General features: G+C 41.2%; 1 protein-coding gene across 1 annotated transcript in view; it reads left to right on the forward strand.

Annotated features, from left to right (window-relative positions):
- Positions 1-22,029, forward strand: part of map3k5 (mitogen-activated protein kinase kinase kinase 5) — a 50,716-nt gene that overhangs the window by 7,111 nt on the left and 21,576 nt on the right. Inside the window, exons 2-11 of the mRNA XM_058056869.1 lie at positions 7,854-7,993; positions 8,833-8,856; positions 13,097-13,290; positions 13,576-13,744; positions 15,018-15,124; positions 17,594-17,764; positions 18,962-19,074; positions 20,497-20,656; positions 21,305-21,458; positions 21,561-21,668. Coding sequence (XP_057912852.1) covers positions 7,854-7,993; positions 8,833-8,856; positions 13,097-13,290; positions 13,576-13,744; positions 15,018-15,124; positions 17,594-17,764; positions 18,962-19,074; positions 20,497-20,656; positions 21,305-21,458; positions 21,561-21,668 — 1,340 coding nt within the window. The remainder of the gene's footprint in view (positions 1-7,853; positions 7,994-8,832; positions 8,857-13,096; positions 13,291-13,575; positions 13,745-15,017; positions 15,125-17,593; positions 17,765-18,961; positions 19,075-20,496; positions 20,657-21,304; positions 21,459-21,560; positions 21,669-22,029) is intronic.

Consider the following 22,029-nt stretch of genomic DNA (forward strand, 5'->3'; position numbering starts at 1 on the left):
AATATTAAGAGATTATTCTTTTAAAATTATAGCTTTTTTCATTTCTGCTGTTTTTTTTCTGCTATATGTTCTTTCTTGTAATTATAACTTCCCATAATATTTTGACTTTATAATGACTTGTAATATTATAATTTTTTTCCGCACCCTACTTTTCCCCCAAAATGACAAACTTTATTGCAACTTAAAAAAAAAATTCATTAATATTTCAACTTTACGCTAGAAAAATAACATTGTTTTTCTTCATAATATTACAGCATTATTCTCATAAAATTATTTTCTCTTAATATTTTTACTGCTGTTTTTTGGGGTGGCTCCTGGGCTGCACTTTGGACACCCTTGGCATAGCTCAAGGAAATGTAAAAAATATTTTAAGCATTTTATCTGTTTGTTGTTGGAGAAACACAATATTCCCTTTCAGTCAGTGGTTGCACATATTGTTTCATTTCTGTAAATAATTTGACATTATTTGATTTGGTGTCTTATCAGCGGCGTCTTTCCATTCATTGACTCGTGCAAAGAATTTTGCATTTGTGGCTTTATGGTGTCAGGTCACCGCTGTGGAATGCAGACTTTATGACTCGGTCACAGCACGGCATTAGCGCTAGGTTAAAAGTCCTTATTGTCGATGCATATCTGTAATTCCCCCACAGCACTTCCTTCTCATCATTGTTCTGTTTGTCTCTGAAATCCCGTCAGCTGGCTAAGTTGTTTATCCACCCTCTTGTTGACTCCGCATGCTCAGATGCATGTCAGGTGAAAAGAGCACAAGGTCACAAGGAATTAGCCCTCGGGATACTCCAGGACGGCACGTGTGGGGGGGGTGGCGGTGTTGTTAAGTGGACGGGATGCACCGAAAAGGGTTAAGTACGAAGAAGCAGCATCAAATACAAGTTGAAGAGGGTGTTTACCGGCTTTTCACTTAGTTAAAGCCCAGTTTCAGTCCACTCGCCGTGCTACTTTAAAAAAGGCAGCAGGTGCACGTTGCCACAAAACAGTGGAGGCTGAAAGTGCTGAGTCATGCGACGCTCTTCTTGTGTGGGTACTCGGGTGAAGAGAGTAAATCTGACATTGCGTAATCTTGTAAAAATGTTATGTTGAAGGTAGTACGGTCGTTTTATGTCACAGTTGCCCTCTCACTGTGGCTCCCCCTACAGTTTCCTAGTGTAAATAAAGACTGTAGAATAAGCAATATTACTACTACCTCTACTAGTTAACAAACTGGTTACACCTGGTTATCACTGCTGTATAACATTTTAGGCTACTAGACAAGAAACAAACACACCTCAAGGTACAGCTTTGTTGTTGTGGGTGATGCATTCAGTGCAGCTTGGTTTTTGGAATTTCCAATAGATCTGTGGAGTAAAAAAAAAAAAAAGTGGAGTAAATATCCACGTTAAACACAGTTACTCGTACTAACACGACATTAGAGGTGTCCTGGCTGGTCCATAAGCATTTTATAAACCACTAAGAAAAGCTTTGAAAAAAATAAACACACATGCTAATGTTAACTTACAGTGTTTATCTGTAAATATAGGACACGCTAGTCGTTGTGGGTGATTCTGAGTGATATGTTCAATGCAGCTTGGTTTTTGGAATTTCCTATGGCAAATAAACTTGAGTGGTGGAAAAAGTGTCATAAACATCCAGGTAAAACACAGTTGCTAATACTAACATGGCATGAAAGGTGTCCTGGCTGGTCCATACGCATTTTATAGACCACTAAAAATCGCTACAGTGCTTATAAGATACACAAAAAAGGATTGACACAAATAAACACACATGCTAATGTTAGCTAACACTGTATTGGGTGATTCAGAGTGATGTGTTTAATGCAGCTTCGTTTTTGGAGTTTCCTTTGACAAATAGACCTGAGTGGCTGGAAGAGCGGCATGTAGACCACTAACAATTGCTACAATGACGATAAGATACACAGCAAGGATTGAATAAACTAAAATAAACATGAATGCTAACATTGGTTGATGATGACTTGGTGATGTACCTTAGCTCTGGACACTGCTGTGTTATACTCTATACTAGGCTATTTTTTTTTTTTTTTTTTTGCTGCTTGAGTAAAATTAGTCTCATCACGGTGTCCACATTCCAGGAAGTAAATACGGGAGACCTTTGTGGTCCTCCATTGTTGGTGTTTGTTCGCCCGGCAGATGTTGCTAATGCTAACTGGTCCATTTAAGTACATATATGATCCATGGTCGCCCTGACACTGACAAGGATGCTATTGTCTCTCATCAAAATGATCATTTCAAGGTAAGACTGCTGTTGTAAACGTTTTTCTCGTTTCATATTATCTACATACTGTATTGTATATAACTCTGGGAAAAACTGTTGATTTTGTTAATACTTGGGTTGTTTATATTGTTTATTTTTCTATATTGTGTATTTTGTACTGCTTAACTGATTCTGTGCAATTCAAATTTCCCCACTGAGGGACGAATAAAGGCATATCTTATCTTATCTTATCATTAGCGTTTTAAAGAAAGGAAACAGGAAGTGTACAAGAGATCAACACAACATGCAAGTGAATATTTCTGCAAATCCACACTGTTGTACCAGCGCTAGTTTCTCCACTGCATGCTGGGGATGAATTGACATTCTGTTCTCAGCTCCCCCACCCTTTCATGGATCCAGGGTTCAGTAAGGTTGTAAAATACCTCAGTGTGTGGAGCTGAGGTTTCAAAAACAAAAAAAAAGCAACTGGTAGCATGCCCACAGTTCCTGCATCATATGCTTCTGGGTTTTTTTTGGCACACATAGAAGAAAGGAAGCATTCATCTATTTGCCGGATGCTAATGGCCTAGATCAATTTTATGGAAATGTGTCCTTTCCTTGTAGGTTGCCTCACATGTAGCTGACTGTGGATTGGAATGTGCATGTCAGGTGTCGGCAGCACGTGTGTTTTCAGGACTCTTTCTATGCGCTACTTTCAGTTACACTTTCTGTTGATGACTCAAAAGAGGCATGTTGGCCTTTTTCATACCTGCAGTGAATGCAACATAAAAATAGACCGTGCAAGGACACAATTAGCATGCAAAAGTCTTACATTTCTTGTGCTTTAAGTGCAAGTTTGTTCATATACTAGCTTAAAGATATCCTGCTATTTACAGCAAAGTAAGAGCACCACACCTATTACCGCTGCTCCTGGAAATTTGGCAGAGACGTTACTGTCTCAGGGTTTGTTTTTTTTTTTGAGTGTGGGAAAGAATTTCCAGTAGGGCACGGAGACAGTAAATCCACTGTGTATTCAGCGAGGGACGAGCTCCAGTGCAATCTTCCCCTGGAGCTCCCGCACCCCTTTACTCCATTAGTTATCAGGCTCTTCAGCTAATCACGAATAGTTCAATCTTTTGCATAGTTTCCATGGTTACAACATCTTAGGTACTTGATTGGAACAAGCGACATATTTGCATGGGGTGCTGTAAAACTGCAAGCTGGTGTTTTTGCTGGAGGGCTTTGACAATGGCTGCAGGTTTGGTATCCACACAATATGATCATCGGGTAAGCTGTGTGTAATTACACAAGCATACATTATTTCTTTTGCGACTTTAGCGGTTTATTTCTTGACAATATATTTGTTGGCTTTGTTGTACTTTGTTGTACCCCCCAAACCGTCAGCCTCAGAATTGGACAACGTCATAATTCCTTCGTCACACATTTTGTCAGCTTCTCTTTCTTTTGTTGTTTCTCTCTGTGTCACTTTTGTACCGATCTGCAATGCTCGTTATCGCACTTGTTAGCGCCTATGCCTCCAATTGTCATAGGAGGTGAACGGCTAGCGTGGTCCAAGCAGAAACTAGTAATTCTACTCTTGATCAAACTCACTTAAGATTTATCAGATCAAAACAAAACATGATCGCTGCAGGAGACTTCAAAAAAGTGATATCAGCGTCAAATTAATTTTGACTGCAGCTGCACTCTAAGCATCATGGGAATTGTAGTTCTTCTTTAAGCCATAAATTAGCCACATCACTGTATAAACCACAGGGTTCAAAGTGTGAACACTGGGAATTGTGGTTATATGGGGACTAGGAAATGATAAATATGACATCATATTTCTGAACAAGAATCATAATAACAGGCTTTGTTGAGCATATCAATGCGTCGTTAATATCATTCATTCATTCATTTTCTACCGCTTTTTTCTCACAAGGGTTGCGGGGGGTGCTGGAGCCTATCCCAGCTGTCTTGGGGCGAGAGGTGGCGTACACCCTGGACTGGTGGCCAGCCAATCACAGGGCACATATAGACAAACAACCATTCACACTCACATTCATACCTATGGACAATTTGGAGTGGCCAATTAACCTAGCATGTTTTTGGAATGTGGGAGGAAACCGGAGTACCCGGAGAGAAACCACGCATACACGGGTAGAACATGCAAACTCCACACAGAGATGGCCGAGGGTGGAATTGAACCTGCGTCGTTAATATGACCTTCAAAATCAGAATCATGTATTGCTAGAAGACATTTGTTTGCTTCCAGTAGAGTGTGTATTCACACTAGCTGTAGGGAGTTTGCTTGTGTCCAAATATTCTAGTATGTACACTCCTTGAAGTAAATGGAGAAGAATCCATGCAGTCCACTCCGACTGGGGCACCACCGCTGGGAAAGCGGAACCTTCTACAGGAGTGCTGCTGAGAGCCAAAAAGAGTTTTGAAGTGTTTTTGCCTCCGCTGTTCTGAACAGTAGGCGAGTGAATCGATTTAGGCTTGATAAGCCGTAGCAGGTCGAAACTGTGTTCCTTTTAGTCTTTGTGGACTGTCTTTCTTATTCAAGTAGCAGTGAGGACAACTGAGGTGAACACGTGATGCAGTGCTTCTAGCGACTCAAGTTACCGTCTCCACACACAACCCTTTGCGATGCTGGTTGAATGACTGGCATGCATTCAGATGCTTTGGTGAACTCTACTACAAGCATAATAAGTGATTGTGAAAACACACAGAGGTGGAAGGAACAAGTAGATCTATATGAGATCGCTGGCTGCCTTTTACGTCAGAAGGTGCACTCAAGAAGCAGACGTCCTGATGTGAGGGTGTTATAGGTGCTTGTTTGGAACATCTCTTGATACGCCGCATGGATGCACACAGACATAGAGCAGAGGATATGTTGTATACTTAGAACAAGGGTTTTGTGATGACACAACCCTGAGGCTTGCAGCAAGTACCTCCTTCCCGGTGGAAGGTACGAGGAAATATGTCAGGCTCTAATCAGATATACACGCAGAAATGATCACAGTCATTCATTGGTTGAACTGAAACAACTGTTTCCATAGAAAACACTGTCTATCCAATGAATCTGTTCCAGACACACAAAAACACAGGACACTATTAGCTCATTTACCACTTTTTATAGATTTTATGCAAGGAGGAGGAGGAATATGACAATTGTAACTAGTTCATGGTGTTATACTTGTAAATAAATTGGTATTTGGATGTAAAAATGTTGTTTAGATGCACTTTTCTAGTCAGGAACTGATATTTTCCTGTAACTTACTTATGTTCTATTGCTGATTACTAAATAACAGAAAAATGTAGAAACAAGCTGTTTTTTTTTCTGATGAAAGACTGGACTCTAATCTTTGTTTTGGTAGGTTCCATGTTTATATAACCATAAAACACAATATTCTGTGTGGCTTGAAATATCAGTCAAAACTGGGCTTGCCTTTTGAAAAATGGCTGGGATTGATTGAGTTATTTGTTCATTTTTTACTACTTATCCTCACGAAGGTGCATGCGTGGGTTTTCTCCGGGTACTCCGGTTTCCTTCCACATTCCAAAAACATGCTAGGTTAATTGGCCACTCCAAATTGTCCATAGGTATGAATGTGAGTGTGAATGGTTGTTTATCTATATGTGCCCTGTGATTGGCTGGCCACCAGTCCCGCCTCTCCAGCACCCCCCGCGACCCTTGTGAGAAAAAAGCGGTAGAAAATGAATGAATATATCAGCCTGATATCAGCATTAAAAATGCAATATCCGTATCAGATTTTTTCCCGATCATGAAAACTGGTATACAACACACGTGTCCCTTCCACCACAGGAGATATGCCATGTTACTCATATCGGTATCGGCTGATAATGGTATCGGAAATTGAGAGTTAATATATTGGTAGTATATCTTTTTTTTTTTTGCAAAAAACCCCAATATCGGACATCCCTAATTCTTGCCTATGATTAGCCATCAGAAATCCCTAAAACATACAAAGCAGCCTAAGAACAATGAAGAATAAAAGACCTCCAGGTCACACCTGAAACTATCATGTACTCTGTTGACTGTAGTTCACTGAAACTACAGTATAATCATAACAGTAACCGGAAGCCCATATGGGAGAATTGATTCATAACTTGCATCTTTGTTTACACAGGGAGGCTTACAGTTAAAAACAGATAAGAGGCTGGCATGCACCGTTATCTGCCACATACTGACTTGTTTTTGTTGAGATCTGTGGCTCCAGGTCGGACACCATAAAGAGTACAATCCTGATTAATGTCACTTCCTGTACAAGCTGACTGTCTATGAACACTTACTGCCACAACAGCGTGCAGGTTATGATGACTTTGAAGCTGCTGCTGTTTTATGATATTTTCCACCTCCTCGCCAAATGTAGCCTGTTATGATGGTAGCCTGACTTTCAAGGCTGGGAACTCTCCACCCCTTCACCAGCAGATCCATCCTGCTGGCGTGACTGACACCTGGTAATATTTACTCTTCTGACCTATTGATCCAGCTCATAGGGTGTAGCAGCTGTAGTAGTGAGTGTGTTTGTATTCATTGACAATGCCGAAAAAGATGGATGGAGACACCCTCATCATTGAAAACATTGAATATTGTTGTAGAATCCGACTTACCTTCCAGACCTTCAGTAGCATTCTTGAGAACCAGTCTAAAAACGGTTAATATTAACATTTAAGAACATGTTCGGTAATACAAAGGTGAGTCGTGTTGCAGATTCACCTCACACATCTCACATTTTAATCTATTCTATGTGTAAAAAGAAGTTAACCACTGTTTACATCTAGCTTTTTTTTGTAGTTAAAACTGGATTTAATCTAGTGTTCCTCACTACGGTTGTGAAACAACCATTCACAAAAACTGGATTAATTTGTAAATTAATTTAACCTGTTGTGCTTTTTCCACTTTTCTGACTTATAAATGTAGTTAGAATGTAGTATTAAATGTAAGTATTATTAGTATGTAAGTATTAAACCATGCCAAAGTTTCAGATAATGAGGTGTGTGTAGTAGTTTGAAAGAAGTTTGGGATGGCTCAAAATGCTCCGTTTCAAAAGGCGTGGTAAAACTGTAACAACTCCAAATTGTCCATAGGTGTGAATGTGAGTGTGAATGGTTGTTTGTCTATATGTGCCCTGTGATTGGCTGGCCACCAGTCTAGGGTGTACCCCGCCTCTCGCCTGAAGACAGCTGGGATAGGCTCCAGCATGCCCGGTATAGAAGCAGTATAGAAAATTGATGGATGCTCACCATCTTGATCAAAGTGCTGGCACTGGCAACTTTCTTTGGCTCCATGGAGGGTTATTTAGCAGGTGCGGTCAATTAAAAAAAACATTGTTGTGCTTTACGAAAACCCCAAAAAAAGAAAAGTGTAGGTTTGACCATACTTCAATGTGATCTATCTTGTTTTCCATTCCCATTAGCACACTGTATTCACCCGAATATGAGAAAGTTTGAAAAAGACGCACTGGGGTTTGAGTCAGAGCTTTTTTCCCATCACTCACATACACCAGTGACATACAGTTGAGAGTCTGTTACAGCAGCACCGCTTCTGAATAAATAGGTGTTGTCGTGACCTATAACATGTACCCTTCTTTCTTCATCAGACATCGCCGTTGTGGAGATGACAGACGCCTTCCGCCAGCCCTCACTCTTCTACCACCTGGGAGTGAGAGAGAGCTTCAGCATGGCCAACAATATCATCCTGTATTGCGACACCAACTCGGACTCTCTCCAGTCTCTGCAGGTACGTTGTCATCATCATCATCATCATCAACACCATTCCAGCACACAAATGATGGATGGGATGAGGCTCTTTAATCACAAGATTTAGGGTTTAAAGGCTATATTTAGGTGGAGGACAAACTGACAGATTGTGTTTTTGTTCCCGCAGCTCCTGAATGCATCACTAATTTGATGGCGGCAGATTAATTTAGGAAGGATTTTTAGAAAGGAGGCGAATAGAGAGCTTAACTTTTGGAGACAGGTTTTCTATTTTGCAAGGTGCACTACTGTAATGCAGACATATGCCAAACTTCTAGGAATAGTCCCTAGAAGATTTTGTTTGTGCAGGTCAAGGTTTTTTTCCATGCGGTGTCACGATATATAACGGCCGTGTGTGTTCTAGTAATGGAACGCATACGGTTCTGCAAAACTGGAAAGGCATCAACCTGCAGCTTTTATCATGCAATCACAGTGCCAAAAGTTGCCAAATAATGCTCTCAATTCATTTAAAGAACAGCAGCATAGGAGCAGAAAAACACAGTATTCTCATCCAGATGTTCCACATTTTTTTTCTCTCCACCACACTTGACGCATACGCAGTCTTTTATGGTGTGAAAATTGCTCCTGAAGCATTCTTTCCTTTTGAACGATTGCTAATTAGGAAGCTGTTTCCCCCACTCCTGTGTACACGCCTTCCTGCCTACACACTTCATGTTGGTAGTTTGGATTTATGTTCGCAATGACTGTGGTTACATCATGATGAAAATGTGTATCATTCAAGAGTAATGGATTTGATTTTTCTCCTCTGGAAAGGTGACAGTTCTTCAATGTCTAAATGTACTTTTCCTCTTTGTCTTTCAGGAAATAATTTGCCAGAAGAACACTGTAAGTAACACATATGCTTATTGAAACTCACTTTTAGCTTCTCCTTTCGCTATTAATTTTGCTCTTCTGCAGCCTTTTTTTTAAGAATAGCTTTATTTACATGTCAGTCTTAATAATTATGGAACTGTAATAATGCAGATGCACATGCAATTTTGTGTTTTACGGAATTAATGTCACGTTCCAGGTGAAAATCCACAACTCATCAATATGCACTTAAAAATGTCAATTCCAGCCCATCCAAACTTCCTGTTAGCTTGACGTTGACGTTCTCCTGCATGTTTGGCTCAACATTTGCAATAAAAGTGACTAAACTTATTCAATCCCAGCCATTTTTTTTTTTTTAAATTGATGATTTAGACTGATTAGAAGGATTATATCTTTCATTACATTCTTAGGTAATCAGTAGTAGAATTTTGTAGGTTATTTTCAGCAAAATATCTGTCTCAACAAAAAAAGGGTAGAAAAAAGGCTTTTTGTGAAACGATACATTTCATAACTTTGACACATATGTAGCCCTATATTCATATGCCACTGTTGATGATCATGATGGAATGGTTCATCCAAGGACCGCCAAACATCTCAACCCGACTCTTGGTGAAAATGTATTATCAGTGAAGTGCAGGGGTCCGCTGTACTATGGTGTACCCCAGCCCAAACTTGGGCCTCACATGTTCATTAAACAAGAGAAAAACCTTCAATCGTCACATGAGACTAGCTTTCCAGGTGGTAATTGAACAAAGAAATCATGAAAAACTGTGGTTGGTTGGTTGGTTTAAGTCTAAGGGATGAAGAGAGCAGTAGAAGGTGGCCCGGCTGCATGACACATGCTCCGTGATGTGAGCTGATTATCACTCGGTCGGATCTGCGTGAGCTCTCTTTTGATGTACACTTGCTAGGCTGTCATGCTGCTACTGTAAGTTAGCACCACTTGACCAGCACTCTAGTGCACTTTCAAAGAAATTGTATTATTTGATCATCTTTCCTTATCATCTGGATGTCTTCTCCTTGATTCAAAAGGTCTGACACGATTGAAGTTAGATTGGCATCACACATCAATGAATTTAATATAATAATAATAATAATAATAATAATAATAATAATAAATATGTGGTGGTGTACAACTGTGTTGCATGATATAGCATGTATAGATCAGGGGTGTCAAACACATAGGCAGAAAGCCAGTTGTGGCCCACAGGGACGTATTTCGTGGCCCCTACTTGACATCAAAGTGTTGATGTGGCCCGTGCTCTTGAACTAGACACAACAATCGCAGCACAAGATGTAAGTAAACACACTTAGGACAACTACTACAAAGACAACTACACGCAACAAGTGCCGCAAGGCATGCTGGTAGGCCACACCCTCTCCCAGCAACGCTACAATATATTATAGTTTTATATTTAGGTTTCATATATTTGATGGCAATAGCACGTTTTATGTAGATAAATAGGGTAAGTGTGTTTTGTTAGGAATGATATACAGGCATTCAATTCCCTTGACGGCCTGACAAAGTTAAACATAGCATGGGAACTTTGTATCCTGTGTTGGCGGAATTGAAAGGCCGTCTATGTTGGGACAATGTAGTCATGAATCCCTGTTGCATGGCAGCCACGCCTTCCTTTCTCTTCTTGCTCTGATGGCAGTTTTCTCATACGTGCAGACAATAGGGTATTAAAAGATGTCAGGAAAGGACGCCCAACCACCCGCCCTCGCGCAGTCATGCGCTTGCATTCTGCAATTTTTGACATTCCATAGGCGTTTCGCATAGAGGAGACCTTGCGTGTTTTTAAGGACAAATACATTTCCCGCGTCTCTTTCTATAAACACCACATGCGCTTTCTTTCTTCTGTGTTTATTCAGCAGGGTTGCGCCACTGAGCTGCAGGCTAGGGAGAAGTAAAAACAAACAGACTCTCGTGGAATTCTCCTACTGTCAAGGCTAGCAACAGAAGTAAATGCTCCAAAATGTCTGTTAATATGCCAAGAGCAGACGCGAGTGGAAAGTTAGAGGTTTGCAGCAAGTGAGCAACAAAACCAGACATTCTAACCCCAGGCTGCCTGCCACCTGTTTAGGCTACGCTCTATTGTGTGTGGGACCAGAGCCGGGGCGTCAACTCTTTTCCTGAAAGGGTCCCAAATTGGGGAAATATTGGATAGTGAGTTTGTAGTTATGAATAATTACAAACAAAACGTTCTGTTACATAGCAATTGCTGATGCATTTGTTCACTTACTATATTCAACTTTCATTCATTCATTAATTCATTCATTTTCTACCGCTTTTTCCTCACGAGGGTCGCGGGGGGTGCTGGAGCCTATCCCAGCTGTCTTCGGGCAAGAGACCCGGTCGCCAGCCAATCACAGGGCACATATAGACAAACAACCATTCACACTCACATTCATACCTATGGACAATTTGGAGTCGCCAATTAACCTAGCATGTTTTTTGGAATGTGGGAGGAAACCGGAGTACCCGGAGAAAACCCACACATGCACGGGGAGAACATGCAAACTCCACACAGAGATGGCAGAGGGTGGAATTGAACCTTGGTCTCCTAGCTGTGAGGTCTGCGTGCTAACCACTCGGCCGCCGTGCTGCCCATTCAACTTTCACTATTTACTTTATTCTTCTAATTCATTCTTCTTATTCAGAACTGGAGGTAGCAGAGATGAGGATGCTGAGGTTCTCATTGGGAGTGACCAGGATGGATAGGATCAGGAAGGAGTACATCAGAGGGACATTACATGTTAGAGGCCTTGGAGATAAAGTCAGTTCTCGGCCAGACTGAGATGGTTGGGACATGTCCAGAGGAGAGATAGTGAATATATTGGTAGAAGGACGCTGCCAGGTAGGAGGCGTAGAGACCAAAAAGGAGGTTTATGGATGTAGTGAAGGAGGACATGAGAGAGACAGATGCAGAAGACAGCGTTGGATGGAGGAGATTGATTTGCTGTGGTAACCCTTGAAGGGAAAAGCCTGAAACAAAAGAAGAAAAAGACTATTTACATTATTCGTTCAAAAAAAGTGTTGTCTGGATCGATACCATTCTCTTTTTTTCTTCAAGGAATTAGAGCATGGATAAGATTCCCTCTAAACAGCCTTGTTCGGAGCAGCTGTACATCATGTATCATGCCAATGAGCCACTGCAGCCAACCCCTTTATTCCGGTAGCAGTCAGATGGGATGAATACGCATCCAAGGCCCATGAGTTTGCCATTTTGGATTGTTTGTTTGTGAACAAAATAACTTGAAAAGTTCTGAATGGATTTGACTGCAATTTTCAGGAATTGTCGGGAATGAGAGGTGGAACAACTGATACAATTTTGTCTGGATTCAGGGATTCTTAAAAGGATTCTTTAACATTACAAAATAGGATCATTTTTGCCATTTGTGCATATTCATTCATTCATTCATTTTCTACCGCTTTTTCCTCATGAGGGTCGAGCCTATCCCAGCTGTCTTCGCATGACTTGGCAAAAAAGGGTCAGAGCACCATCAATAGAAAAACCTTTTGAAGTTTCATTATAGGAAGACAACAAATGAAGCTATAAACATGCAACAAAGCTGTAGAAGAAAACCGCCATTATGGAAAATGTGCTTTTTGTGAATAACTACTGAACTAATATTGATATAATTATGAATCCATGGAATGGCCTTTATTGTCATTATACAAGATGTACAACGAGATTGGAGAGCTTCTCCTTTCAGTGCAGTAGTCAAGTTTAAAAAAAAAGTGTATAAAAGTAGAGTAAAAAAGACAATTTAACAAGATATATACAAGATATCCAAAATATACACATAGTATTGCACAGGAGCATATGCAGGAGCAGACATATTGCAGATATATTCATTTAGTGCAATGATAAATGGGTCATAGTGCAAATAATGACTGGTGTAAAGTCACATATGAGTGTATTGTATTGGGTTGTTAAATAAATAAATATGATTGAGGTAGCAACAGAGGCAGTGATGGAAATATTGCTCATTTGCATTATGCTAATGACCGGGTGGGTACATTGTATGTCGGAGTTCAGGGTGGTGATGGCTCTTGGGAAGAAGCTGTTTCTCAGTCTGCAATTGCTAATGGTATGTTTTCATGGTCAAGGAATGTAAATATATAGATAAAATAAATGTAGAACTAATGTTTATGGTTTAGATGACAATATGGAGGGAACTATCTGTCATTTCATTCTGCCTTACAAGGTAATGGACTCCATTATAACAATGAGCGTTGTCTTCCCAGACGTGCTCAGCCAACTACACCTTCATCCCGTACATGGTGACGCCACACAACAAGGTGTACTGCTGTGAAGGCAGCCTGATGAAGGGCCTCACCGAGCTGATGCAGCCCAGCTTCGAGATGCTGCTGGGGCCCATCTGCATGCCCCTCCTGGACCGTTTCATCCAGCTACTCAAGGTGTCGCAGGCCAGCTCCCAGTAAGTTATTTTTGTTGAAAATGATGATGTTTGCTGAGGCACTGTGCAGTGGAGAGTTCAAACATCCTGTTTAGGTGCTTAGTAGCTACAAAGGCGTATTAAGCCAGCAGTTTCAGGGGAGAGTCTGAGAACAAGGAAGCAAATTAGGGGAAAAACATTCAACCCTGCCTTCCTGAACAGGAAGTTTCTAGTAACATGATGGCACACATCCTATCTTCTGCCAGGTTGCTTTAACGCAACAAGGAAATCTAATTAATAACAAAGTTTTTCCCTTCTTTAATTCAGCCAGTACTTTCGTGAAACCATCCTGAGTGAAATTCGTAAAGCTCGGGAGCTCTACACCGGAGCGGAGCTGTCCGCCGAGTTGGGCCGAATCCAACAACGACTTGACAACGTGGAATGCCTCTCAGTGGACATCGTCATCAACCTGCTACTGACCTATAGAGATATCCAGGTGAGGCTACTGCAACATATATTGGTATCTAGTGGTTACTTCCTGTTATGCAGGCCTGCCAACGTGTATGCATTGCATCAGGTTTTCCAAAAAATTTTATTAAAAACAGAAAAATGAATAAACTTTGCTTTGGTTTTGATTTTCTACAATAAAAGCTCTGATAAAACATTCCACTGTTCTCAAATATCTTACTTTTTATTTTTATCCACAAAATAAGATGAAAAATAAATAAACAAATCAAGAATAAAGAAAATCAATCAATCAGTAATAAATAAATAAATATAATAATAATAATAAAACGGCAAATAATAAAAACTTAAGAAACCACATATAGTTGGTGGGTAGACAAATTATTTTTTCCAGATTAAAATGAACAAAGCATTATTAGAGCCCTGTAGACATGACAAAACATGACTATAGTCACATTTATACTTTTTTTTATTTACAACATATTGCGCAACTGCAGGGTCTTGAGACACATGCTAACTCGCAAACTAGAGAGCTAGTGACCTAAACGGTAGCCTTCAAGTTATTTCCTTTAAACTTAAATAGCCAAAAACTTACCACTTCCACACGGATAGGGAGGATAACTATTAACAGTTATTTAACCTTTAACATGAACATTAATCAAATGTAATAATTTTTTCTGGGTACATGATACCATACAGCATCCATGTCAAACTTGTGCGGGCCGCACTAACATCAAACTTTCATATCAAGGCGGGGGCCTCAAACTAGTGTTGCCGCATGTTTGAGACCCCTGCCTTAAACTATACACAGCCTTATTTGCTTTTGTCGACTAAACAGCCAGCATTACATAAGATCAGCATCCAAACGTCTTGGCATTGTAGTTTTACACCAGAATAATAAACACCGTCTGTCACCACTGAGCTTTATTATCAGGCAGATTTTGGAAGTCTGTCTTTTTCTAGCGCTTGTGCAGCTGTACCTAATGAAGAGACCCTTCCATTTTTCAAAAGGTTCCTCTTTGGTTATTTACCTTGAAGTCTCGACATTGCCATTTCACTTACTTTCCAGCTCCTCCCACTCTGTAGGGCCGGCGCGTAGCCTCATGAAGGATTCATGGCGACATGGAGCATTGAGGGCACGCTCAATTATTCAGCATGCATTGGGTGTATAGTCACTATGTCAGCGACATTCCAGCAACAACGTGATGGAGTGCCCAAACAATTGTTGAAGTGCTGCTGTTGTTGGGGTCGATCATGCCCTTATTGTCCTCCTAATGAGTGTTTTCGGTATCATTGCCGTGCAGGACTATGAATCCGTCGTGAAGCTGGTGGAAACTCTGGAGAAGCTTCCGACCTTTGACCTTGTGGCACATCCACATGTGAAGTTCCACTATGCCTTTGCACTGAATCGGTGAGTGGACTACTCTACATCTACCTGGTGAAAGCCGAAAAATATATATATATATATTCACTATATGGACAAAAGTATTGGGTCAGCTGCTCAACAGGATCTGGAATTAGTGAGGTTAGAGGTCTTATTTAGTCTGTGTTGGAACTGTCGGAACAGTCATCAAAAAGAACGACACATCACATAACCCAATTGCTATTACCACTTGGGTGATAAGTGAAGAACAGCTCAGCGGTAAAATAACAGCTGTTGTTTAAAATAACACCTGCCGCAAAGCATGCTGGGTAGTACAGCAACAACAATAAAACATTGGATATCAAGAGCGTGTTAACATCCCTCCTTGTTTGTTTTGCTGACGACCTCCTCAACATATTTTGCAATCAAGAAAAAATGTGAAAAATGTTGGGAGAGAGAGTGCCACAAGCTACCCAGCATGCCTTGTGGCAGGCGTGTATTTTTGGCATGGGTGGTTTGCGTAGATATTTATTTGTATGCACAAATAATAGCGGGACAGCTGCTCAGAAGGTAGAACAGGTCATCCAGAAATAGGAGTCTTGGTGGTTCCATCCTTGCTCCTGCATCCAAATGTTGAATGGGCAGCACATGGTCTCCATCTCCATACCCCGATGCTCTACCATTGTCTCTTGAATCAGAAGGATGACTACATAATGGTGTTTGGTGAAGTTCTTCCACACCCTTATGGACCTTGGAACATAAAACGGGCCTTTTCCAAATTGTTCCCACAAAGTTGGAAGCATGGAATTGTCCAAAATGTGTGATTAAGAAGACCGTTTCAATGCATTTGTCCATATATCTTATAAAGTCTTAAGTTAAAGCAACGCTATGTGATTATAAAAAATAATGGCAGCTTCAAGATTGCATTAACTGGGCTCTAATAATAACAGTAGAATCTGAGATAATGCTGGTGGACCAGCCAGGACGCCTCTCATCAATGTGTTCAGAGTGGTGTGCAGTGCGTGTACAAGCTGCATATACCAGCCAAAAGTATAGGGACACTTTCTTGTGTTATTCAATGAGAAGGTGTGGCCAAACTTTTGACGGCTGCACCATTTTAAACATTTACTATGTGTATCTGAGCTGTGATAGTTGTTTCGTGTTTTTTTTTCCTCCAGTTCCATTTGTTTTTTTGTTCCTTTGTGACTAATTGCTGCAGCATGCAACTTCCTCAAACTGTCTGGGTAATAATGTGAAAGTGAAAGCAACTGTGCTGCACTTCTCAGGTGTGTGGAGTGAAGCAAGCCAAAATACGAGCCTGGACAATTTGACGCTTATTATGTCTTACATCCACATTAATCATATTAGGTGATTTTTAATATTTCTGTCACTGTTCTATCACTTTATGGACAGTTTAAATGGTCATCATTTGTATATATGGTTGCATTAATGGAGCTGTGAATTTACCGAGTAATACAGCAGGCTGTGAGCCCCCGCCCACCCATTATCAGCGACTCTCCTTGCGGTTGTGGTGGCGCGAAACAGCAGTGACGCATGCAAGGTTGCAGTTTGGCAGCAGTGAAACAAGTATTTCTGTACAGTGCCAAGATAACCGTGTGCTGGCTCTTTCCGACTAGCCCGTTACCAGGAAGTGCTGTTTTATTTACATACTCAAGGGCAACACAGGACAATGTTGCCTGACAAATTACACCTGGTACAGTTCCAACAACAGGCAATTTACTGATTAATGCTTAATCTTTAATCGTCACATTATGTAAGATAAATATATTTTGATCAATGATCCTAAAAACAGTACTATCTATACTTAAGGTTATCATGGTTGGAAGCAGTCTACTTTTATAAAGTTTGTTCATTCATTCCTTCATGAATTCATTTTCTACTGCTTATCCTCACGAGGGTCGCGCCTGGTCACCAGCCAATCACAGGGCACACATAGACAAACAACCATTCACACTCAAAAAAAAAATCAAAACCAAGTTCAGACTTTTCATGTGGAAAGGCCAGTTATTCAACTCCACAATAGCACATAGAACAGCGGGCGGAATAGGTCTCCGGTATATTAACGTAACACATTAACAGTTGTTGTACTCCACACCATGGCATAAAGAACGTACCCAGGAGACTGAGTAGTCTACATTTACATAACAAGACAGCGAATTCAATAAGCAAATTGACAGCAACCAAGTTCACCGAGCTCCCGATCTCATTCCACATCACAGAAAGACAGGAGCAGCATAGAGGGTCCCTTTGTGGGACAGTCACTTTTTGGTTCAGTCGGTATGATTTGACATTTATAAACATGTTAAATTTTATATATATTCATCGTTAAGTCGCAGTAGACCAAACGAACATTGCAAAAAAGTGTGATTTATAGTCCAGAATATTTGCTAAGTGACCTTTTAGCCAACGCATCATACATTTGTTAGCCAATAAGGACATATACTGCAAAAGAAAAACATCATCAGCACTTCATCCTGACTAATATTGCGTGTGTAGGAGGAACCAGCCAGGCGACAGACAAAAGGCCCTGGACATTATGCTGCCCCTAGTGGAGGCTGATGAGCAGGTGGCCTCGGACATCTACTGCCTGGTGGGGAGGATCTACAAAGACATGTTCCTGGAGTCTCACTTCGCCGATACGCAAAGTAGAGACAGCGGCACACACTGGTGAGAGACTCAGCTCGGACGTCTTTGTGTGTATGTGTATGTATGTGTATGTATATGTGTGTTATCAACAAACAGTGGATCAGTCCTTCGTAATGGAGCCATTACAGTAGAATTAGGGAACATCCGCGTTCCAGTTGGCCACGAAGCTGTCAATTCTCCCTTTGTCACCATCTGTTTGTTTTGTTTTCTCCAAATGTCACTTAATTAGCACAGAAATTGGTACACCCCCTTAAGGAAGTGATAAGATAAGTTATTCCTTTATTCGTCCCTCAGTGGGGAAATTTGCATTGCACAGCAGCAAGAGTACAGAATCAGTTAAGCAGTACATTCATTCATTCATTCATTTTCTACAGCTTTTCCTCACAAGGGTCGCGGGGGTGCTCGGGCCTATCCCAGCTGTCTTTGGACGAGAGGCGGGGTACACCCTGGACTGGTCGCCAGCCAATCACAGGGCACATATAGACAAACAACCATTCACACGGACAATTTGAAGTCGCCAATTAGCCTAGCATGTTTTTGGAATGTGGGAGGAAACCGGAGTACCCGGAGAAAACCCACGCATGCACGGGGAGAACATGCAAACTCCACACAGAGATGGCCGAGGGTGGAATTGAACCCTGGTCTCCGAGCTGTGAGGTCTGTGCGCTAACCACTAGACCGCCGTGCCGCCCTTGAAAAGCGCTATGAAAAATAAAATGTATTATTATTATTATTAAAATATCATGTGCGTAAATTGTAATATGACAACAGCAAAAAGGCAAAACATTCATCATAAAACATTTTCATGACGCTAGCTGATGTAAGTTAACTCAATAGCCGAGCAAGGGGGAAAAAAAAACATCAAATTGCTGATTGCTGTTGGGTGAAAATTGCTTTCAAGATCTCATATGTGTCGAATGGATGTGCCGTGTCCCATCTGGCTGTTATTGGCCTGTCACAACAAGCCAGAGGTTCTTAATCACCTTCATTCCCTCCGACGCGCACTTGACTCCGTAAATAAATGTCCATGCTGCCGTGGTGGTGTACCCCCCCCAACTCAATATTTCTTCTAATTGCAATCTCCAACTTGGAAGTGATTCAGGGAAGCTGTGAGGAGCCGTGTGTTATTTCAGATGAGGGCTGCTTGGGGAATTTTTTAGATGACGCATTTCTTGGAAGAAGAATGTTTATTAAAGTTATTTGTCTTCGTCCTTTGAGGTTTAAAATGGGCTTTGAGTCTGAGCCAACATTGCACTCTGGTATCAACTATGCTGTTCTGCTGCTGGCTGCTGGACACCAGTTTGAAACCTCCTTTGAGCTTCGCAAAGTGGGTGAGTGGATATGCAAGTTTCACCCTGTTATGCAGGGACTTGACTTATATATCATTGGGGGTGTAATGAATCAAATGAATCCAATGAATATTATTACAAATGATAACAAAATGAGCTTGTAGTGAGTTATTTGTGCAAACTGTGTGTGTGGTTTATAAGATAAGATAAGATATGCCTTTATTCATCCCTCAGTGGGGAAATTTGCATTGCACAGCAGCAAGAGTACAGAATGAGTTAAGCAGTACAAAATACACAATATAGAAAAATAACAAAATTAACAAAATCAACAGTTTTCCCAGGGGATCTTGTGTGACCAGATCTCACAAGATTTATTGTTTCGAGAAAAACTGCGTCCCGAGAACAGGACAGCCAGAAGCCAACCAAGACTTTTTAAATGATGGCATGGCTACTGTGAATGATAATGCAGTAACATGGAAGTGCCAGTGTGCAAGGCATTACTGATTACAAGGCACAACTGATGTCCAAGCAGAATCTGTAGTAATTCGACATTTGATCAAATTTTTACTTTGTGTTGTGAAATCGACTCACATCGATGTTCAAACTTGTCCGCACCCTCAGTCATCGAGCGGTTCTATTGATGCTCATTACATTCGGCTCGGCACCAAATTTCAAGTCCTGGCAATCAATAGTTTGGTTTCACAACACACCTCGTACATTGAGGCGGTGTAGACAATTTAGCAGCACTAAAGCGATTAAAGGTGCACATAGAAGTGTTTCTTCCATCGTGAAGGTGAAGCGTGAGCTCCATCTCTATAAAGCCGGACGCTGTAAAAAACCCTCCACAATGCAACCCAGCCCGTGACCATCAAAGCCAACAAAGTAGAGTTTGGACACCCTCTTCTGTCGCCTTCCTAGTACAACACACATGAGTATCCAAAGCGGCCATTTGTGGAACGTGGCTCATAGTAGAAATAAAATAAACAAAAACTGTATATGCAGTATACCTGAGCTATGTGAAAAAGGCACTGAAATCTAGCTGTCGTGGTGAAATCGTCATTTCCGGTGTAAAACGCCTCATAATGAGACCATTTTTGAACCCCCCACTTGATTTGAGTTACCAAATTTGGTTCCTTGCTCAATAAAAGGCTAATGTTTACTTTCATTGCTCACTGTCAAGTGCAGCAGGCCGGCATCAGGGGCTGAAAAGCTCAGAGGTGCTCAGGAATGCCAGAAACAGAGCAGGCAGGGCTTTAGGAATCAGCCTGCTGCTCCTTAGATTAGCCCCGCCCCTTACCCTTCTTAAAGCCTGCTTATCACCATGACTTCCCCCCCCTTTAACCGTTGTTTAGCAACTCCCAGAAGTATTCCCTATTTCACTAAGTAATACCATTCCTGGGCCAAAAGGCCAACAATAGAAATCATCATTGTTGTCACGACAACCCCAAAATCACCTTGTTGCAGGTGTGAAGCTGAGCAGCCTGTTGGGGAAAAAGGGCAGTTTGGACAAGCTGCAGAGTTACTGGGATGTGGGATTCTTCTTGGGTGCCAGCATCCTGGCCTGCGACAACACCAGGGTCATCCAGGCGTCCGAGAAGCTCTTCAAACTCAAAGCACCCATCTGGTGAGAAGACACCATTAGACCTTTTTGAGATCAGAATTGCCAAAAAGGCAATTTTAGACCTCATTCATTTGCAGGAGGTGTGTGTGATTTATAGACTGCTCCGTTCTCCACAGAGAACTCAGTTGCCATCTGCGGCACGTGTGCTAGCATTTGGTGTAATTTGTGGATGGAGAAAATAAATATTGCTTGTTTGAAGAACACCGCCTTCGTGCACTCAAATTGAGCAGCATTGAGTCCGCATATAGAAAAATTAAATTGGGTGGCAAGCCACAAATTTCCACAATGGATGGACAGTTTTGCTAAACCAATTGGAAATTGAAGAAGGTCATTACTCACTATAACAGTCTGACTGTCGTTTTCACCTTACAGACAACATTAAATTCATCACACAGCAATTTAACACTCAAATGTTATGCCTCAGAAAAATAGAAACATGTAGCAATGCAAGTTTAAAATGATAATAATAATGCATTTCATTTGAGGAACAGAGAAAATAGTACATGGTGCTGCTTCTGTCCACTATAAGGAGCCAGAGGACCCAGAGCCCAAAGCCCGTAGGGAGGCTGACGTCATTGCAGCGCTCCACTGAATACTGAAAAGTTTATCAGATGCAATGCCTTCTGGATTTTCACGTCTGGTTGACCTCAGGTATCTTCGGTCCCTGGTGGAGACCATACTGATCTATCAGCATTTCAAGAAGCCCGGTGTAGAACAGCCAGCCCCCAAACAAGAACTGGTGGACTTCTGGATGGACTTTCTCGTGGAGGCCACCAAAAAAGATGTCTCCTCTGTGCGATTTCCTGTAAGTTAGTCCAACCCAGGGCCAAAAAAAAATCCATGTCATAATATTATTTGGGAAAACAAATGATGTCATGCATTAAACTGGTTTTATTCCTTCCCTGAGGTGTTGATACTGGAACCCACTAAAGTGTACCAGCCTTCATATTTGTCCATAAACAAAGATGTGGATGACAACACGGTGTCCATCTGGCACGTTGCTCCTGACGATAAGGTCTGTCTGTCACTTACCAGGTTTCTTTTTTTTCTTTTTTTGGTGTGCTACATTGTTTGGAGTGTTGTATTCACAATTACAATATACGATATAGTAAAAAAGCACGGCCAAATGGTGTTTGTTTAGATGTTGGAATGGCTGGCAGACTGTGATAATATACACTAGCAGTAGCACTTGTGTTATTGAATGAGAAAGCATGTCCAAAGTACTCTTTAAACATGCAACATCAGCTCAACTCACCACAAATTCCTTATACTGTACAATCTTTCTGTCCATTTCCTGAAGGTAATGACATTAAAGAACCGCTAACGTGTTTCAATACTATAACGGCCATCATATTTTGGATAATGTTACAAATGTT

Source organism: Doryrhamphus excisus, chromosome 19, assembly GCF_030265055.1.
Source record: "Doryrhamphus excisus isolate RoL2022-K1 chromosome 19, RoL_Dexc_1.0, whole genome shotgun sequence".
NCBI lineage: Eukaryota > Metazoa > Chordata > Actinopteri > Syngnathiformes > Syngnathidae > Doryrhamphus > Doryrhamphus excisus.